Below are 22,704 nucleotides of genomic sequence, written 5' to 3'. Positions count from 1 at the left end.
GCAGTCTCTATTTTGTGTTGGGTCAATATTCTAGATTCTTCCTAAAATTATTATCTGCCAGAAGATTTTAGAATAAAAAATAGAAACAAAATGGAAATGATGAGTTACACTATTTTTTTTTCAAAGTTTAGTATAAGTTAAGGAAAGTGTGTAGTTTAAAAAATACATATTTCAGGTATTATATCATTTATCCCCATAATTCTGAGAATATTCTGCAAATTTTAGAGAACTACAGCAATGGTTTGGTTTTTCTGGCATTGTCCATTATAACTGATTCTTAGGGAAACTTGCATTATAGATGTAGATAAGTTTTTTAAAAAGTGATTGCAATAACAATGTCAAGCTGGAATTCTTCTCTTTTCTAAAATTTAGTATCTCTTAGTTATCTGCACATTTGGTAATATAGTTTTTAAAAAAGACTGTTTTAAGGCTAAAAATTTGCACTTTTGAAAGTAATGATCTAGCCTATTTAATAAACATGCAAAATTAAGAATATATTTTATTACCAAAAATTGGAAATTTAAAAATTAGATCTAATTTTTTTTAATGTAACTGTCTTTGAAAGTGATATTTTTCCTTGAGTATGACTGATTCTTAAAGGAAAGGTCTCTATTAATTTCAGGCCTTATGCATTAGAATTTTGCATATATGGCTAATGAGATTCAGTTTAGGCTGTTTTTTCTGTTGAATTATCTGTCCATATGAACAACAAAGAAAGTAATGGAAATATAGATACTGAACAACAGGCTGAATGAAGTTATTGAATAAAAATAAATGTAATTGAACTAAAAAAAAGACTATTTATTTTTATGGTTTGCTCAAAAAAATGTATAAATAAAACAAACCAACATCAACAAATATAAAAAATAAATTATTTCTACTGTTAAAAAATTTATATCCCCTGTGATACATATAGAAAAAAAATCAAGTCAAAGTAACTAAAAACTACTAATTCCTTAATATTTAGAGGCAGTATTTATCTTAATATTTGATATCACTGAATAAAGCTCTTTGGCATAAACCTTTCATAATATATATTATCAGAGGGGAAAAAAAAAGTGATCCTGTACCTTTAATTTCCCTTTCTGAGAGAGGGAAGGCTGCACACCACTGACAGGCTCACTTGTTCCCGTCTTTAATGTGCAATCTGTTTTCTCCAGCGGAGGGCACTCAGTGTATCACAAACTCAAGCATTAGCACCAACAAGCTCTGAGCATCATCAGTCTCTGGAAAGCCTTCTGAATTAGACAAGGGCTGCCTCTCAGCACAGCTACAAAACACTTTAAACCTGACCAGCTAAATGGATAAACCTAGCCTGCATAGCTTTTAAACTGGGGTCTCATACAGCACAGGAGGCCTACTTGCTGGAAGAACTGAAAATCCAGAGGATGAATTGCTTTATCTGGGAATGGCAAAAGCCAGCACAATAAGGAATGCCAGGTATTCTGAAGATTTTCTTTTCTTTTTTTTTTTTCTCCTCTCTTTTTACAGAGAAGTTGGTTACCTTCGAGATGGGCTGTAGCTCTTTTGCACAGATTGCCAATTACTGCTGATGGATCTCTGGTGAATTACACAATGATGCTCAGAGCCTAGAGGCCCTCCCCCACCCCCCTACTGCTTCCACCTCCCTGCCCCCCATCCCACCCCATGCTGAATTTTTTTTCATGTACATATATATATATATATATTTTTGTCTGTCCTCTCCGGGGAAGTTTGTGTGGGGCTACTAGCTCACATGCGGGATCAGAATTGTGTGAATGACAGCCGCACTGTGTCATGAAGGTGGTGGTGGTTTCAGCACGAGAGACCAAATAAGAAGAACGCTGAGAGAGGGGGGAACCGTTTTGGATGACAAAGGATGGGTAAGTGAACTTTTGTTGTTTCCTTCTTAGCAAAGCTGATCCTCTCGGCTTCCTATTCTCAGTCGTGGCATTAGCTGATAAAAAACATCAAAACAGGCAAAAAGCGGCAGCCTTGGAGTTTGCCAGTTGACTCACTATAGTTGCTATTATATTTTTAGATCATTTTCCTTTATTTTTTTAAACTGTAAATGCATAACACGGACTTAAACAGACTCTGGAGAAATATCTTTATGACTGTCTCTTCCGTATGCATATCCTTGCTTGGAAATTGAGCATGAGATAAATGATATATTTGCTTCTATTTCTTGATAATATTAATCATGCTTGTATTTCTGGTTGCTGTCAGGAAGATTGTCAACACTTTACTGCGTGTGTGTAGGGGTGGGGTCATTACTTTATCAGAGGTCGCACAAGGGCTTGTTTTTATCTTTGAGGATGAATACTCAACACAGCTTCCAAATATCCAGCAGTCATTTGCCAGTCTTATTTTTTCAAGTGTGGCCGGCTTCCCCCCACCACCTCCCCCCCACCCCTTTCTCCTGTCTGGGAGAGCTGGAATGTATTTCAATGAGTCTGTAGCTGGCAAGAGGACAGAGAGCAAGATGGGGTTTGAGATTTAAAAAAAAAAAATTAATTCGTTGAGTAACAGAGTTTCTTTTCTTAAATTAAGAATTGGGCTGATTGCCTGTTGTTTAAAAACATGAATATTTAAGATTAATACTGCAGCACAAGGTACTTTTTTTCCTCACCACTGAAAAATAATAAATCTACTGTTGACAGAGGAAAGAAGTCCCTTAACATGCTATGACTTGGAAATGCAGTATCAGTGCCAATAGATTGCAACTTTGCAGATTTTCTGAAGTTAATGGAGGTAGGGGAGAAAAAAAGTCAGTGAGAAATTTGAGCAGTTTGGGATGGGAGACGTTAGTAGTCTGCTGTTTCTCTCTTTGTTTATCCTCAAAATTTGGAAAAGCAACTATGTTAAGTATATCAGAAAAACAACAAATACTTCACAAGATTATTTTGTATTTTGTGCAAATATTTAATAGAAATTTGATAATCATAACTTTGGAGCATTCTGTGTTATCAGTAGTTAGGACTCTCAGCTGGTTATCATTGGATAGGAGAACCTTAGTAGGAATCTCTTCCTGAATGTTGAGAGCTTCTATGCTTATCAATACATTGTCAGTACTCCCCGCTGTTACTAGTCTGCATACCATGCTTCATTTGTTGTGTATACTGGTCCCAGTGCTGTTTTATCAGAGCTCCTATATGGTTACATCATTATGCAATAGGGATGCAATTTCAAGCTGGGCAAACTTGGGTTACCTTGACAGTTTACTGAAGCTCCTTTGCCAAAACACAGCCTCTTTGCTCAACTAAGAAAGATGTAGAAGTATAGGGCTTAGTAAGTCACATTTTTCCCGTTACCAGAAGACTTAATATTCTTCCTTTTAATACTGATATCCAACAGAGTGACTAACCAAACATAGATGTTATTAAATGTTGTCATTATGTGATAAGATAGGATGGATGTTTTCCAGTGTTGATATGCATATGAACTCCTGAAACTCAGGAAGCTGTTCTTAGTTCTTTGGAAATCAAGAAAGAAAGCATGAAACCTAAATAGTAAGCATGCAATATTGAAGAAAATAAGGCTTTAAGTGTCAAATACATTGTTCTTAAATCAACTGTTCCCTTACTACACTAGATGAGATGCCCCTGATATTGGTAAGCTCGAGGTGATTTACATTAATAGCTTTACAATGTGCATTTGTTTTCTTTTTAATATTGTAGGTTTCCATTTAATTACGCAGCTGAGAGGCATGCGTGTGGTGCTAGTGCTACTTCCTACACTGCTGCTTGTTATGCTCACGGGGGCTCAGAGAGCTTGCCCAAAGAACTGCAGATGTGATGGCAAAATTGTGTACTGTGAGTCTCACGCTTTTGCAGATATTCCTGAGAACATTTCTGGAGGGTCACAAGGCTTATCGTTAAGGTTCAACAGCATTCAGAAACTCAAATCCAATCAGTTTGCCAGCCTTAACCAGCTTATATGGCTTTATCTTGACCATAATTACATTAGCTCAGTGGATGAAGATGCATTTCAAGGCATCCGTAGACTGAAAGAATTAATTCTAAGCTCCAACAAAATTACCTATCTGCACAATAAAACATTTCACCCGGTTCCCAATCTCCGCAGTCTGGACCTCTCCTACAATAAGCTTCAGACATTGCAATCTGAACAATTTAAAGGCCTTCGGAAACTTATCATTTTGCACTTGAGATCTAACTCATTAAAGACTGTACCAATCAGAGTGTTTCAAGACTGTCGAAATCTTGACTTTCTGGATTTGGGTTATAATCGTCTTCGAAGCTTGTCGCGAAATGCTTTTGCTGGACTTTTGAAGTTAAAAGAGCTCCACTTGGAGCACAATCAGTTTTCCAAGATCAACTTTGCTCATTTTCCACGTCTCTTCAACCTCCGTTCAATTTACTTACAATGGAACAGAATTCGCTCCATTAGCCAAGGCTTGACATGGACTTGGAGTTCCTTACACAACTTGGATTTATCAGGGAATGATATCCAAGGAATTGAGCCGGGCACATTTAAATGTTTGCCCAATTTGCAAAAATTGAATTTGGATTCCAACAAGCTTACCAACATCTCACAGGAAACTGTCAATGCATGGATATCATTAGTATCCATCACTTTGTCTGGGAATATGTGGGAATGCAGTCGGAGCATTTGTCCTCTATTTTATTGGCTTAAGAATTTCAAAGGAAATAAGGAAAGCACCATGATATGTGCAGGACCTAAGCACATCCAAGGTGAAAAGGTTAGTGATGCAGTGGAAACATATAATATCTGCTCTGAAGTCCAGGTGGTCAACACAGAAAAATCACACGTGGTACCCCAAACTCCCCAGAAGCCTCTGATTATCCCTAAACCTACAACCTTGAAATCTGATCCTAGCCGGTCCACCCTTGAAACACCAAGCCCTTCCCCGGGGTTTCAGATTCCTGGCACAGAGCAAGAGTATGAGCATGTTTCATTCCACAAAATTATTGCAGGGAGCGTGGCTCTCTTTCTTTCGGTGGCTATGATCCTCTTGGTAATCTATGTGTCTTGGAAACGCTACCCAGCCAGCATGAAACAACTTCAGCAACACTCTCTTATGAAGAGGCGGCGGAAAAAGACCAGAGAGTCTGAGAGACAAATGAATTCCCCTTTACAGGAGTATTATGTGGACTACAAGCCTACAAACTCTGAGACCATGGATATATCGGTTAATGGATCTGGGCCCTGCACATATACCATCTCTGGCTCCAGGGAATGTGAGGTATGAACCATGATCCTCCTAAAAGCATTTCCACTGCAGGGAAGGAGAGGTAAATGTTTGAAGCTCTAGAGGTGTCTCTAATCACTAGAAAGATTAATGACCCTTTTGCTTTTGGGTTTTGCTCAGTGTGAAAGGTTACTTAATTAAATTACAACCACGAGGAAATTGACTGCTCTTTTTCTTTTTCCTTAAATGGTTGAAACTTGAAGGAAGTTCATTCAAGGATGAGATTAAGTTGGAATAAAGCACTATGTTAAAGCATCTGTTTTTTTTTTTTTTTTTTCAACAGGTTGTGTATAGGGGTTGGACTTACAGACACACATTCACACAAACAAAACTCTTTTCATCCTAAAATTTATGTCTGTTTTTTGTTGTTTGACTTTGTAATCTAGTAAAGGAGGGGCTGGCTTAATTTAAAAACAAAGTGATTTTACCAAAATTCCAGGAGGTAATGAAGATTTAAACCAAAGAGCAATTTATCCAAGGGTTGATTTTGTTGTATATTTTTTACTTTTGATTAAAGCATGCAACAGGGATCTCACAGGGATAACTGTTTCTATGTTACTTGCCACTTGGTTATTATACCAGCATAGAGAATGTCAGGCCTATTGTGTAATTGTATTAAGGCACTAAAAGATGTCTTTTTTCCCTTCTTTCCTTCCTTACTGCCTTTCTTCCCTCGTTCCTCCTTTCCTTCCTTTCTTTTCTTCCTTACTTCCTCCTTTCCTTTCCTTTTTCTTTTTTAAACCATTGGACATAGATCATTTTCAAAGGTTTTTTAAGTGCTGGCTATATGTATGTAATCAGAATGAAACTTAAATTCCACGTTTTGGCTTTTCCCTGGTAACTAAAATCAGGTCATGATATTGTGGGTGATTTAGCAATAACATAATGACAAGCATAACAGGGACTGTTTGTCAGTGTTGTTGTCATCCCCAAAGACATAATGTGCATTCTTGTTACACTAATCCAAAACTAAGTGATGCAAATATTTATAAATAAAAAAAGAGAGATTTGGGTTCTGAGTATTTTCCCTTTCTGTAACAATCATCTCAAATGAAGGTGTTTCATGTTATACTATTTTCATGAGAATAAGTTTGGAGTCAGTGTATTTTAAAGATCACAGATAGGAACGTATTTAGAGAAGAAAAATAGTCACAAATTTCCAACTTGTTAATAAGTAATGGTGGATGCCAATTATTTTTTATTTGGTAAAATTAATTAAAAAGTGCAAAGATTGTGAGACTGCCAAGGACTTGTTACTAGAATAAATTAGTAAAGAGAGGTAAAGTTCTGGCTCTGTGTCATCTTACTATCCAATTTTACATGATTACTTTCTCAAAAGAAAGTTTTAACAAGCATTTGAAGACTTTGCCCTTTTTAATACCAGTTATGAGGCGACTTAGCAGCAGCAGCGGCATGAGTGTTGAAAAATGTAATTTGCTCTTTTATGATATATATTCCAAGTCTTTCCATAACCCAGACTTAAGAACTAATTAAAATGTTTTCAGACAAAGCACTGAATTTGAAATTATCTTCAACTCAGTGTAATTTGAAATATTAAGCTATTCTTCACAAAATTTATTTTCTCCTCTTATATATGATTGTAAATAAGAAAACTAATCCCTGATAATAAATCCCTAAGAGAAACCTATACAAGAAATTGTCCTTAAAAATTAAAGAGAATACAAAATGTTATATAAAAATCTAGCAAGTCTTGATGTTTTTATTGCAAGGTAGTATTTATACAATATTTGTGAATATTAGTAAAGAAAGTTCATTCTGTTTTATTCTAGATTTGGCTTGTATTTTGAGATCTTCCTAAAGGCTAGTAATGTAAAAAGAAAATTAAAATCCAGTTCCATTCTTTCATTTTCTCTTTGCGTTTGTATTAGCATGGTGATTTTTATTTAAAAGAATCACCAGGAAAGATTCTTTAAGAGCTAGCATTTCAAAACAGTGGTTCTAAAACTTTTCCAGAGGTCTTAAGTCCCAGGGACCATCCTTTAAAGACCACAGGCATTACCATGATTGAAACGAAATAAAAACATATTTCACTTCTTAGAAATGTGTTTTAAAACGTGTTTTGATATTATATGTGTTCCGTAGAGTTGTGTTTATGGTCATGAAATCGCGGTGACATTGTTGGGGATGGGTGTGGTGTTACAGCAGTAAGTAATGAAAAATTTAACTAAACATTGTAATGAAGATGTCCAATTGAAATGGTAGCCCTACTGAAATAGATCAAACTCTTAAAGTAGAAAATGGTAAGCTATACATCTGAGATCATTAACTGCACTTTTGAGTGCATGGGGTTCAACAAAACTACACTGAAATGAATATTAATTTCTTTTGAAACACAAATACACAGAAACAAACAGAGCAACTGCCACTCCTCCTCGCCCGGTTTATTATGGTTGCAGATGGAAATAAGAACTGAGGAAAAGTAGATTCTTAGAAAGTGTTATGAAAACAATAATTTTCAGTGTACTTCTATATCAACCCAGAGTAAAATTTCTCTTGTTGAAAAAAACTGCTCTACAAAATGAAGCCAAGAGAGAGATGTGATTTGCCCAAGTTTATGGCATTTTAGGACAGCGGATGTTTCTTGAGTTTAGGTCTGGTGGTGTTTTGACAAACCTCACATATCAATAACTTTGAAAAATAGAGAATCTTAACATTTATGGTATATTTTTTTGAGGTAAGCTTTGTTATTCAAAACATTAAATTACTTAATAAAGCCATAAATATTTAACTAGAAAACGTAGCACTAAGTGCTAATTTCTAAGATAGTGCCTTAAAAAAATTGCATTAAATTGAAAATTTTACTTACATAGTTGATGTTACCATCAATTATCATAGTCTAAATATGGTTAAAATATTCATTTTGTCTATTCTCTTTAAGAAGAAAATAAAAATATTAACATTCCTCCTTAGAATAATATCTATGACCCACTGCACATATATGGCATATGATCTTTAAAATAAATAATTAAATAATTTTGGTTCTGTTCTTTATGAATTTTAAAGGTCCAAGTACACATTATATGGTAAGAATCTGAAGAATATTATAATAATTTAAACAGTTAAACTTTCTTATATCTATAAAAGAATAAAGTAGATAGAAATGAATAATTAAAGACATATGGCAAAACTCTGATAGATTCATCTCAATCATACCTTGAGTGGATCAGTGTGCTTGGTTGAACTGAATTATTCAATTTGTTCTGAACATGTGTTCAAAGAAGTCTAAAGCTTAGTGTCTTTGACGGAGAAAACTACAAATACTTACTTTTGAAAATAGCTTGTGAAACTTTGGATAGGTAGCTTTATTGCGTAAAAAGATTACAAAATTATAAAGTTACTTCATTCCACGTACCAAAATTTTACTTAAAGATTATACAAAACAAAATTTTGAATACCTGGTTCTTCCAGAATATGTTTTATCAACAGAAAATAGCAAAGGTTTTTATACAAATAATCATCATGAATATAAACCAAGAGAGTTTGTCTTTTGAATTAAAATAGCTGAAATTAGTAAAACCGTAACATGAATAAATGTGGTCTCTAGAGAGATCCTGCATTTCAGAATGTTTTAAAAGAGAAGTAATTGAAATATAAAGTTTAATGATCCCATAATGCTAACAGTGCTGCCATTAGAAAAATGGCAATATAGATGACATTAGGTATATATTTTCCAAATATTTAATATTTTGGTTATACTCTTTAAAATAAAACTGTATTGATTGTCCTTTGGGCTTATATTATTTCTTTCACTGCTGTGCAGTGGGTAGTGTAGACCATTTCTAATAATGTATATTTATTGAATGTATTAAGTCAGGTCAAAACTACTGATTTAAAGGGGAATATTAACTTCTTTCTTCACTGTAGAAATTGACATTTTGAAGTATGTTGAATTAATTTCCAGGAGCGAAAATTCATAATATATTCAAACAGGATTCTGAGTGAAACAGGCTCAGAATCACTGAGTTTAATACCCTTTCTATGAAGCTAAAGAAAACAAAGTTAATTTTGTTGGCTGACTACTACTGTGTCATATTAAAAAGTTGCAATTGAAACTATACTTTGTATATTTAAAGAGTCTATTTATGCTTGTGTGTGTGTGTGTATGTATGTGTTTGTATTATGAAATTAAGTATATGTGCTCAGAGACAGAAATAGAGAGCAGGAGATATATCTTGTCCATTCTGAACACATGAAATACTAATAACAAAAATTTGGATCATAATTACTGGAATTTGTTAGGAAAATACTTCTTAAGATAAATGTTTCATCCTCTCTAAAATTACACATATCTTATGTCCAGATATTCTAATATTCTTTTTTGAAAAAGCAGAATTTAAACTATACACTATCAATTTTGCTGTGACTTTGGGCTAGTCATTTCATTTCTCTGTGAACCATCACTGAAGGAGTGTATTCACCTACTCGAGTATATCTCAATTCAGATTATTCCTCAGAATAGTCAACTTTGTAAAATTTTTGTGATCATTCTCAGGCTTACAAGAGCAAGATGGGATGTGGAAGAAAAACTGAGCTATTTATAATCATCGTCAATGAGAAAAGAGAGAACATCTTGAGTTAACTAAAAAGTGGCATGCTCAGGTGAGCAGCCATGCAATTTCTTTATGCTTGAAGGGAGCATATATAACATGTGTGCACATGTGAGCACACACACACATATTTATATGTATTTTAATTTCTTCCAAGTAATCAGTTATTTTTAAAGCATTTAAATATGACTTTTAAAAATATACTCTCTAAATTTGATCCAAGTAAATTTCATTCATGAATACGTTTTTTATTAAAGTCTGCAAATAGTACTGGTGAAGAGTGACAGCTGCCAGGAAGGCCTGATATGGCTAATTTAGGAATGAATTTTAAGCTGACAATAAAAGGTTCAATTCTTTTTTCTAGAGTTAGCTTGTATTAGCTTCTCATGCGAGAAGGCAATGGCACCCCACTCCAGTACTCTTGCCTGGAAAATTCCATGGACGGAGGAGTCTGGTAGGCTGCAGTCCATGGGGTCGCTAAGAGCCAGACATGACTGAGCGACTTTAATTTCACTTTTCACTTTCCTGCATTGGAGAAGGAAATGGCAACCCACTCCAGTGTTCTTGCCTGGAGAATCCCAGGGACGGCGGAGCCTGGTGGGCTGAAGTCTGTGGGGTCGCACAGAGTCGGACACGACTGAAGCGACTTAGCAGCAGCAGCAGCAGCAGCTTCTCATGAACAAGGTTTTAATAAATGGTTTCTCTTTAAGAATCCAAGTTGAGAAGTCTGACTCTGGTCCCAGGAATGTATAGCTTTTCATACACCCCAGTATTCTTTAGATGACTCCAGAATTTTTCTTTTTGTGACTTTCCTATATTCAGCAAAATCTAGTCATCCTAGTTCTCAAGAATTACATTTACAGATAGCTTTATGCTTTGGAAGTTGTTCAGAAATATTAGCATTGGGTACGTGGTGACTCATCAGAACTTTCATGTCTCTAGAGTTTCATGAATCACTAAATCAAAATGAGACCAGGCACTCACAGTATATATCACCAGACACTGATATACACTTTTGAAAGTTCTGAAAAATCACTCTGTCTTTTGATCAGTGGAAAGCATAAAAGAGATGTTGAATATGTTTTAAAAATTAAAAGTGCTTTTTATAGTACCAAAAGGACCATTATTCATTGGGTCAGCTTAGTAAAATCTCAATATTCTTAAAATGAAATAGAAATTGTGAGGGTATTTTTCTCATGCACTCCATAAGCCAAATAAAATTTTAACAGTTAAGGAAGGTTGATAAAAAGCACACTATTTCCTCGATATCAGAATCATTAACTTTTTAATAAACTGTTTTAATATACATGAAACTGCTCGATATGTACGAAGGATACGATTTATACTCCTGAGTATTTTAAAAGTAATGCTTAAACCACCAAGAGAAATTAAGGTTCTTTAAAAGTAAGATGTTTGATTTTAAGACAGATCTTACATATTTTAATACTTGTAAGGTTTGAAAATGAAATGATGGCAAAATAATAAACATTAATAAAAGGTTTAAGTAAGAGTGAGAATATAAAAAATTCTGAAAAAAATCCATCCCCAAAATTATGAACAAGCTTGACAAAAAGGCAAAAGCTAAACAAAACTGATGCCTGGATATCAGATAATGAACATGTGTATAACTAAATAAGATTATGATATTTAGCATTATTGTTTGTATCTGAAAATAATATCTTTTAATATTATATACATAATGTTCTTAAACATAAAGAAAAATAACTCTGAAGTATAATTGCTTTTAAACAACCATATGACATTAAATACCCATATATCTCACATACATATATTTTTAAAATACTTAAAAGCATATTGCAAACAGATTGTAAATTAGTTTATATTATACTTTTGAATGAGCCCCGTTCTTTACTAACATGTCCAGTACACCTGAATTGCCTCAAAAATAATTATTTGGAGGACATATTAAAAACATATAATGGCATCAAAATAATTTTATGTTTCTTCTCTCATTTCCTTGATGCATCATCATGGTTTTCTGAGTTTTTGGACATCCATAGAGCATGTCTCTCCTTTGCTTCAGTCATTTATATATTCTTTGAATTCTCAGTCTTTAGAGTTAGGAGTAAAGATGTAATAACTGAACTTAGCGAGAAGGGTAATTTCTTTGGTTTTTCTTTTCTTTTTTTTTTGAGTCTTCTAGTATACAAAAAGTAAGGTACAATAAACATGTTTGACACTTTGATTTTAAAAGAGCATTTTAAGATAAAGAAAGTATAACTTCAAAATGAAACTTCGTAAACAAATTTATGATTACCATTTTACCTACTATTTTAGTGGTTAGGATCTTCGAATTTCATTGAATTATAAAAACCAAAAATTGCATTAGATTTTTATAATATATTTGAATATTTGAAACAGACAAACTAAAATGAGTAAAGATGGATTTGTTTAAGAAAACTCACTCTTTTTTAGAATCTCGGTAGCTAAGCAGGGTTGTGGCTGCTTCCCTGTGGTGGCTCAACTGATAAAGAATCTGTCTGCAATGTGGGAGACCTGGGGTTTGATCCCTGGGTTGGGAAGATCCCCTGGAGAAGGACACAGCTACCCACTCCAGTATTCTGGTCTGGAGAATTCCATGGACTATATAATCCATGGGGTTGCAAAGAGTCAGATACAACTGAGTGACTTTCACTTTCAGTAACCAAATTATTCCAAAATAGAAATATATAATATTATGAATTGATGCCATTTTTGAGGTCACTTTTACAGTTAGAGCAAAACCATATAAACCCTAATCTTGGCACACCAAATGATACCAGACAAAGAGGGAAAATTCCTGAAATTGTTTTATTTTGGAAAATCAATGGTACTTAATTCATTTGTCATTGTTCAGTGGGCCAGTTGTGTTCAATTCTTTGTGACCCCATGGACAGCAGCACGCCAGGTTTTCTGATCCTTCACCATCTCCTGGAGTTTGCTTAATTCATATTCACTGTATATTTTCTTTTGAAAAGATGACAATTGCTGTTTTCTGCCTTCTTTTAAAGTTAAATATCATCAGATAAATCTTTGAAATTATATTGCTTTTATTAAAATAAACAAGAAAATATCTTTGGATATAAATTATATGCTTGCTTTTCAATTTCTCCTTCCTCCCTTAAGTCATGTTTACTGAAACATTTCTTTTTTTAAATTTTCTGCTGGCTATCTAATTTGCTGTGCTGGGAATTATTAAAAGTTGAGTTCTTGTTTCCTTTAACTGACTCCTATGAAATACATTTACGTGCAAATGAAGCCCTGAAAATATTGCTTGTTTATTTCAGCATAAATTTGACCATGATGCATTTCACTGTTATTAAGTATTGGATATTTATTTTTTTAATTAATGCCAACCATTGTTAAATATTCCTAATAAAATTGAAAAAAGAAAATACTAGAAATATAAAGTAATTATGTTCTTCTTTTTTGGTATGGTACCTGTAGATGAAAAATTGTTATTTTCTTCTGTGTTTATAGCTCTGTAAAAGTAATAGCAGAGAGGTCAGCCTTAAAATACTTTAGGTTGATGGTCAAACCACAACATGGACCAAAATTACATTGATCCAGTAGTTAGATAAAGGGGTGAAAAAGAGGTCTCAGAAATTTGGTTTACTTCTATAATATTGGACAAGCAAAGGTATATCTGACCTTTCTGTGATATAATTTTTCCATCTTTTGAATTGGGATGATAACTTTCCAACTAACTTGTTGAAATGATTAATGAGCTTCTATTCAAAAACCACTCTGAACTATTCCATAAAAAATTTTTCAGTGTAAATATAAATGATTATTAGCCATAAGCCCTATTGTCTACTGAAAAATTTAAAATACAACGTGGCTATATTATTTTCATTGTTATTATTAATTATAATGATGGCTATAATATAGCCTTATGTATAAACAAGTGTTGTGGTTATATTTTAATAAAGTGAATGATAAACCTGAATTTTCAGTCCCTTGTCTGAGCTGTAATTTAGTTTGGGTACCAAACATGCTAATATTTAAATAATACTCAGGATTTGTAAATAGTCTCTTGACTGAACATTTTTTCACCTTTCAAAGAAAGCAACATTCACAATTCATTTTTTAGTATTAACTCTAAAGAAGAAATGGGTTATAGAAACAACTTATAAATTTTCAATCTAATCAGGTATTGCCATCAATTCATTTTCATAACAAGTAGAGGTAATTTTAATTTCCCCAAAGTTTTTATCAATGACAAGTGGGACTCTTCAAATAATATGTAGGGTATTCCTTTTGAATAAGTTAATATGTGATTTTATGAACCCTATATTTCTCTAGTTGTATACATGTATGCATATATACACACATACATGTTCAATGCTTTGATGTGAATAGTAAGTCTTTATTTTGGTTGAATAAAGTATGAGCTCTTATTTTTGCATAAATATATGGTTACGTATTTCCCATGATTTATGATATATTTTAAAATGAAAAACATTTAAGTTTTCACATGAAATATTATTGTGTGCTTTAAAATAAAGAGTACCACTTAGCAAAAACCGGCAACCTGCAGACAAAAGAAAAATGCTAGCATTACTAGAAAAGACAATAAGTTGTTTTCTCTGTGATTCGGAAGGTGGAATTATTACAAGTTGGAGATTCTTCCAGTCAACGAATGTTTCTTCCAGTTATATATTCTAGAATAAGGGAAGTAACTACATAATGGGGTCACAGACCCACGGATCCAACTCTGAAATGTCTTGAGCAACAATTCCATTGCTTTCATGACCCCTACTTTGACTGGAGGACCACATTGATGTTTGGCATCTCCAGGTTAGTGTCCCTTTGGAGCTAACATCCCCAGTGATCCCCAAAAGTCTGATTACATCACTCTCCCAAAAGTACTGTCACCTTGGTAAATAGCTGTATGTACAAGTATGTTGATTCATGTTAGACTTCTGTTCACTGGACCTAGTACTCTTCTACTTACACAGATCAAGTTAGAATTTAGTAGACTGCTGGTGTACTTTTTTTTTTCCTGAGGACATCATCGTTAAATTGACAATATCATAAGTCTCTTTTGAATCAGACTATATTGATTGCTTCTTTTATTCTACAGTTCCATATGGTAGCGCTGCCCATCATGTCTTTGGCACTAGGCCTGTGCCAAATAAGGATCCCATTTTTCACATAACATTTAAGAATGTCAGTTCAGTGGTAGCTGTCCCCACTGTAATTTCTGTCCTGGAGTGTAGAGTGACATCAGAGGCATTAATCCTGAATTACTTTCTCAATCTCTTTCCCCACTACAGTCACCAGGCTGTCAATCAGTTTTATCATCTTGGAATATGGTCCACAGTATTCTAACCAGATTTTCTTTGTTTGAAGAATTACTGCTTAGACTCTAATCTAGAAACTTAGAAGAAAGATGATATAAAATATAAATATAAAATTCTAGCTTTTTGAAGTTCATAATTATCTGAGCTTTCTATCTCCTCATAGTGTACCTTTTCTCAAATGATTAGAGGATAATTGATGACTTTAAATCAAGATTCCAATGATTTTCCCTTTAATTTTGGCATAACACCTTCCTTGAGAATGTGCATAGGTTTCCTCCAAAACTTGAAGACTGGCAAGGATGATTGGCCAAGAAAGAAGATAGCATCTACTCTCTTTCTCATTGCATTTCTTAGTGAAAGTTTATTGCAATATGATGATCAAGTGTGTAAACAAATATACATTTTTATTAATGTTGTCCAACTATTGCCATTCTATTGATAGTGAACAAAGATAATCCTATTCTGAAATATGAACAAGTATAATTTTGTGGATTAATGTGAAGTATTTTTATTTTTATTTTCTAATTATAAATTAATATTTTATTTAGAAAATGTTGAAAATATGAGATTAGTTAAAAAATAAGCAGAAAGATGATCAAAAAATGCCACTATGCAGAGATTCTGCTACATTTACATCTAATAATATACACAAATATGTGTATGTGAGTATTTATAAAATTAATTTAGCATTGAAAATTGTTGTATAGATTTATATACATATTATTACTTTAAAGTTAACTTTCTGTGATGAATAGAGTCACTTTTTAAAATACTAGTTTTTGAAGTCACATTAATAACATGTCATATTCTATTTGCTCCTTCCTTTTAATTGAACTTTCATGATGCTTTATTTTACTGTTACTAATATTTCTTCAATGACTTCATTATCTAGATAGATTCCTAGAAGATAAAACACATAGCCAAAAGAATGAAAATGTTAAACTTAGCTCATGTCACCAAATTACTCTCAAAAATATATACTTATTTGTATTACCAGGTGAATTGCATGAGCTATTTTCCCACATATATACCAGCATTATTTATCTTTTTTTTCCAACAAGTTGACAGTTTTCTGGTGTTTAATATACATTTTTGGCTTCAGGCTGTAGAATTATTTTTTTATGTGCATTTTGTGTTATTGGATTTCTTATTTTGAAATATGGTATATAAATAGTCCACGGTATCAACAGTAATATTAGTTTTTGTTACCTTTTGTACATTGCTTGTATTTTTAGAAAGACCTTTCCATCTTGCAAGGAAACATTTGCTATGTTTTGATCACCCCCTCAAAAATTTTAATTTTTATATATTTTTTTAGTATAGCTAAAATATCCTTTAGTATATCATGTGAAACATGGACCTGATTTTTATTTATTCACTAAAGACTTATTTTTTTCAGTGTGTTTTACCATTTTAATGTAGAATTTTCATATTCCACACAAGTTTTTGTTTTCTATACTTTTCCCATTGGTTTATTCTCTATTTTATATCAAAATCATATTTTTACAGTTTTAAAATATTTCCTTAATAAATGTCCTTATTTCTAATACTAAATTCCACATATATTTTTTGCTTTGTTTATTCATCAATAGCTTCATTTGAAATAAAATTTTCCATCTTTCTCTGTTTCATTTTTTTTTATTCCAGAACACACACACACACACCGTTTTGACTGGGATTCTGCGGATCAATTAATTCATTTGTAAATAATTGAAATATCTAAAGCTGTCAAAAAAGAAATATTATGGAGTAAAATATGGCAGAGAGCTCCATTTATGTTTTTTATTTCTTATATTCTCAATAAACAGAAGCTGACTTGCTTTTTATTATGATTTAAGTATGTATATAAAATATATATATAATATTATTATATTTTGACCAAATCCTTAATTTGTTATTTTTTTTGAAATTTGTAGTTCAAAAATAATTTTGTAAAGAAAAAAAAACATGTTATCTTTATAATAGTTACATTTCTTCTGACTTGTATTTCTATATTGTATTTCCTAAACCTTCTAGAATAATGCTACATGATTATGGTGATCTGTAACAAAGTTCTTTTGTTTCTAATTTTAACACAGACTGTCTCCTGTATTTTTATGCATTTATTTATTTATTCAACAAAAATGTATTATATACCTTCATTGTGTCTGTTAACGCTGAGTTCAAGGCTATGTTTACAATAGTGGATAACATACTTTATTTTAGGTAAAATTTTATCACATTTTTATACCTTAAGCTCCATTTGTAAAATACACATTTATTAGGATGGACATTAAGTATTACTTAATGACATTTGGGAACTTCATTTTTCCCTTTTTTGTAAGTCCTGTAGTTTTCCCACCTTTTAGTTATTGATTATATGAATTATATATTTTTATTTCTTAATGTTAAAATTTATTTGCCTTTCTGGAATATATTTTGATTGTTTTTCACAGTATTTTTCCTAGATCAGCCCTCATTGTGTTTACTTTTATTTTGTCTGCAATTTTTAAACCTCTCTTAATAAGGGAACTCAAAATTATACTCTCTTTATCAGTTGTTACATTTATTATTTATCTTTTTCTGTTTCTGAAATGGTTAAATTATATGGACATGATATTTCCCTTTAAATTTACAGAATATTTACCATAAACTGCCTTTGTGGTATCTTTTTTGGGTATAGTATTGAGAAAATGGTGTAAATTTTATCCAGATGTTTTTTGCCTTATTGTGTCCTTGAATCAGAATGTTGAAATAGATTTCCTAGAAAACACCCATTTCATTGAAAAGGTAGCATATATAATGATTTATGTGATAATTACATTTTATTAAATATCTTCTCTAGCCATGTAGTTCTTCATTCAATCTCTGTGGACCACTATACTAGAAATTGTAAATGAGGCAGGTGAATTTCTTCAATCTATATTCTGATAATCCAGAATCAAAAAGTCATTAAAGTATTAGATGTACTTTTTCCTTAAGGTTTAAAATTCCTTCATGATGTGTAAAATTTCTCTAGTTGTACTTTTTTTTGCATTTTAGTTTTGTTGATGTATTCTTATTCATAATTCCTGAAAGTTTTCAGATTTATTATTTTTTAAAAGAACTTGAGGAGAATTACCTTCAAACTACAGGAAATTATATCAATGTGCTACTTCCCATGGTATAATATCATCTATATTTGAATGAATTCCTCCACCAATACTCTCAGACATTCTAAGTTATTTTATCTTACTGTTATCTTGCATTTCACTGCCTTATATAGCCAAATTGTTTCTTTGATCTATAAGAGATTGGCAAAATATTTCTGGAAAGGACCAGATAGTAAATATTTTAAACTTTATGAACTATATGGTCTGTTACAACTACCTAACCTTGCCATTATAGCATGAAAGCAACCACAGAAAATACGTAGAAGAAGAACACATCTGTGTCCCAATAAAACCTTATTTGCAAAAGCAGGCAGTGGGTGGATTTGGTTCAGGCTTTATAGTTTGCTGACTCCTAACCTGGATCATTTTAAACATGCGTTGGTCTTGCCACTCAAGAGTGAACAACAGAATTTTCTCCTAACCTGATACTTTCTTCTACTATTGTCCTATCTTAGTCTTCCCCTTAATAGAGAGTCTGGTCATAAGATTCTACCCCAGAATTTCTACAATCTGTAATTAGAGCTTATCCAAAAGAGGTCTTGCTAAATTTGCCCCTGACTTCATTGTCACTAAATGCTATGCCTTTATTTAAAATTCTTTGCTTCACTGTGACATCCGTAATATTTAAAACTGTCTTTTCCTCCTTCTTTAAATGTTTTCCTTTCCAGAGTTCCATAGTCAAACTATTTCCTCTTCATTCCAACATGTTTCTTTTTCATATCTTTTATAAGTTCAACTTTCTCTACTTGAATATTATGTTTTCCTTAAGGCTCTTTGAAGAAGGCAATGGCACCCCACTCCAGTACTCTTGCCTGGAAAATCCCATGGACGGAGGAGCCTGGAAGGCCGCAGTCCATGGGGTTGCTGAGGGTCGGACAGGACTGAGTGACTTCACTTTCACTTTTCACTTTCATGCATTGGAGAAGGAAACAGCAACCCACTCCAGTGTTCTTGCCTGGAGAATCCCAGGGACGGGGGAGCCTGGTGGGCTGCCGTCTATGGGGTCGCACAGAGTCGGACAGGACTGAAGTGACTTGGCAGCAGCAGTAAGGCTCTTACCTTGCACCTCTTCTTGTATCACTGTATTCTCCTTCCCTCTCTCTCAGTGATAGCATTTACACACACAGCATGCATTATCATTTATTTACTAACAGTAAATGTTACTTCTCTATTACTTGAACTCTTCCCTGAGTTCTCCATATGTATACCAATTTCCTATTTGACATCTCAATGCAAATATCCAAGAGTACCTTAAACCCATTTCCAAACCAAATCACGGCCTTTCTTTCTAAGACTATTTTCCTTCTGGCAGCTCATGTCTTGTCAATGAAGCTATCCATTTCTGTATGTCAGAATCAGCAATCTTCCTTGACTCTCTGTACACACTCTCACATCCCATAAACAAATTACTTTTTGAGTATGTCCCAAATCCATCCATTCTCTCTCTTTACTATTGTCACCTTTTGTCCTATTTAGTTCTCGCAGGCTCAACTCTTGCTGCATTGGATTTATTCTCTGTATTTACACTGCATACAAGGTGGATCTTTCAACTCAAGAGCTGATCATGATACCGTTCTCCTTTATTTAGAGAATTTAGTGGAGTTCTGTTGTTTTTGGATAAAAACTAAGATCCTTAGCATAACCTTAAAAACCCTGAATAATCTGATTCTTTCTTCACAGATCCTTCTCACCCATACTCCTCTTGCTCTCAAATCTCCAACCAAGAAAGCCTCCACATTCTATACTGACTTCCTTTTCTTTTCCTTTTACTGGTCATGCTCTATCCTTTGATAACATTACTGTGTAAGCCAGCCCTAGAATGCTACTCACTCAATTTATTCCAGCTTATCATCCTCTCAGGAAGCCATTGCTAAAAATTTTATATTGTCAAGCCACAAGATTTAATTCTTCATCACCATCACTTCTTTTTAATTGTGATTTTGATTAACATCTTCAAGTCCTATTTGAATCTCCCATATTCATGCAAGGGTACCATATGGCTGTTTCTGTTTGACCTTATATCTCAGTGTCTTATTCCATACTTTGTATAGAAGAAGAATGTCATAAAAGTTTACTGGAAGAATAAATAAGTACATTCCCAAATTTTACTACTATTTTCTGCCTTCAAAAATTGGCTTTCTTCTTTGAAAAATCTCTATAAATTTTTATCTTGAAAATTTTGTTTCTTTCATTATTTAAAGTTCAAACTATATAATATAGATTTGATGTAGCTCACTTATAATAATTTTTCTGATAGACTTTTTATTAATATATCATCTTATTATGTCTATGTTCAAAATGACAAAATACATAAGGACAAAAAAACAAGAAAAATACGTATGTATAACTTGGTTTACTATTTTCCTAGAATTTTTGTATATTTTTGTAACAAACATAAAGTTAATAAAAGCAAACTGTTTATAATCTGCCAGTTTTATTTACTCTATTATGAGCATATTAAGCATCCACCTACAGTGTAGTTTTAGTGAGTGTATAGTACTGTATATTGGTTTACTACATATGTGGGTTATAGTTTTATTCCAGTAAATTTTACAAAATGTTTGGAATAAACAAACTTAAGATGACCACTTTTGAACTTATATCTTTCTACATATATTTAATATTTATAATTTTATATTAATATTCCAATCCATCTTATCCAAAATTTAAAAAAAATTGATGGTGATCTGTTACAATTTAGATCAAAGACATCTTGTTCTATTTTTTAATATTCATCATTTTCATTACTAATGATAGACTGTAATACCTTACATTTGTTTGACATTTCTATATTTTACTTTCTGTATTTTATGTTAACTTGCTTTGCCAATTTTTATTAACTTCTATAGGTTTTAAATTAATTTATTCATCTTTTAGCTTTTATAAATATCACAGATGTTTTCCTCAGCAATTTTTATTGATCTTTTAATTACGTTATGTGGGATTTTGGTTATATAATTAGAAAATTAATTTCACACAATTAAGTTATTGTATGTTTTATTTTATGATTTCTGCCTTTATTGTATGGTACAAAAATTATCTCCAGAAATATTAAATAAATATTCATTTGTGATCCTCTAATTGTTTCATGGTTTTATTTTTTGCATGAAAATCATTAACTCAACTAACTTTTTGTTGTCAAAATTTTGCCTACTCCCACAATCTTATTAGTTATTTACTCACAGTTCTTAATATTTGATTTGTTAATCTCATAGTGTTTAATACTTACAGATACATATATTAAAGTATGCATATATGTTTATGTGTTATACATGTGGATTATGTTTTCACATATGTTTCTATATTATATAAATATATATGAATACACATACTCTTCTATTAAACTTTTAATTTTCCTCCTACTTTTTATTTAATATAATCAGTAGAACTACATTTCATTGTTTATATTTTTAAAATATTTTGGGTATAATTTTGAGTTTCTAACTTAATTATAAAAGGCACTATCTATATTATTTCATACATTTACATATATATCTTATACATGCATATATATATAATTTATAACATACATTATATTAAGTGTGTATGTAGTTCTTTCAACTATCTTGTTTTCTATTGCCTTTTAACCTCTCCAAAATCATATTTTCGAAGTAAATCACTGTTAACACTTTACTCTGTATTTTTCTGGATATTCTCTGTGCATTTATAAATGAATATGTTTTCTTCTTATATAATATAATACTACCTGTACTGATCTAAATTCTATTTGTATGCTTTTGGCTTTGCATCTTGTAATATATCTTGGACTTATATCCATGATGGCAAATAAAGATCTACCTCTTTGTTTTCAGTTTACTAAAATGATTCTCTAGTGGTAGACAAGTGAGATGTTTGAAAATATAGAGTCAAACCTTAGAATTATTACATCAATACCTTAATAAAATTTTTGATGCTTTTATTGGAATTGTGTTATTTTTGAAGAATAATTTGGAGTGAATTAATAACAAATTCTAAATCTTTCATCGTAAATATAACGTTCTTACTTTTTAAACACTAAAATATTCTGCATGTGAGACAAATTTATATTACATATGTTGCAATTACAGTTGATCTTTGAAGGCAAATTTGAACCACTTGGGTCCACTTATACATGGATTTTTTCAATAGTAAATAATACATGTAATACAGTATTACATGGTCCATCACTGGTTGAATCTGAGGATGCTGAGGAACTGCAAATACAGAAAGCCAACTATAAATTATAAGCAGATTAATCTCTGCATTGTTCAAAGTCAACTATATTTTACCTTTGTTCCTAATATGTACATGATGGGTTTTTCTTTTTTGGTATTTTCTACCTGTTTTTTTTCTATCATCCACGTAATCTTTATTTGCGTATGTATGTGGGAGTGGGGAAGTTATATTTTTTATGTGCCTATTGCAACTAAAAACAACACTATTTGAAATGTTAATTCTAATTGTGTTTCAGGATATTTTCTTTGGTTTAATAAATAGGGCATTCTTCA

The 22,704-nt window shown here is 32.2% G+C and overlaps 1 protein-coding gene across 1 annotated transcript; it reads left to right on the top strand.

Moving 5' to 3' along the window:
* The first annotated feature begins 1,137 nt into the window (after positions 1-1,137).
* LRRTM4 (leucine rich repeat transmembrane neuronal 4) lies at positions 1,138-13,190 on the top strand. Its single transcript, XM_060412084.1, has 3 exons — positions 1,138-1,440; positions 1,713-1,862; positions 3,660-13,190. The coding sequence occupies exons 2-3, from the start codon at positions 1,859-1,861 to the stop codon at positions 5,210-5,212; spliced, it is 1,557 nt and encodes a 518-aa protein (XP_060268067.1). The 5' UTR covers positions 1,138-1,440; positions 1,713-1,858; the 3' UTR covers positions 5,213-13,190.
* The last annotated feature ends 9,514 nt before the right edge of the window (positions 13,191-22,704 follow it).

This window comes from Ovis aries, chromosome 3 (genome assembly GCF_016772045.2).
Source record: "Ovis aries strain OAR_USU_Benz2616 breed Rambouillet chromosome 3, ARS-UI_Ramb_v3.0, whole genome shotgun sequence".
Taxonomy (NCBI): domain Eukaryota; kingdom Metazoa; phylum Chordata; class Mammalia; order Artiodactyla; family Bovidae; genus Ovis; species Ovis aries.
The sequence above is the reverse complement of the archived record's forward strand: the minus strand, read 5'-3'. Positions and strand labels throughout refer to the sequence as shown.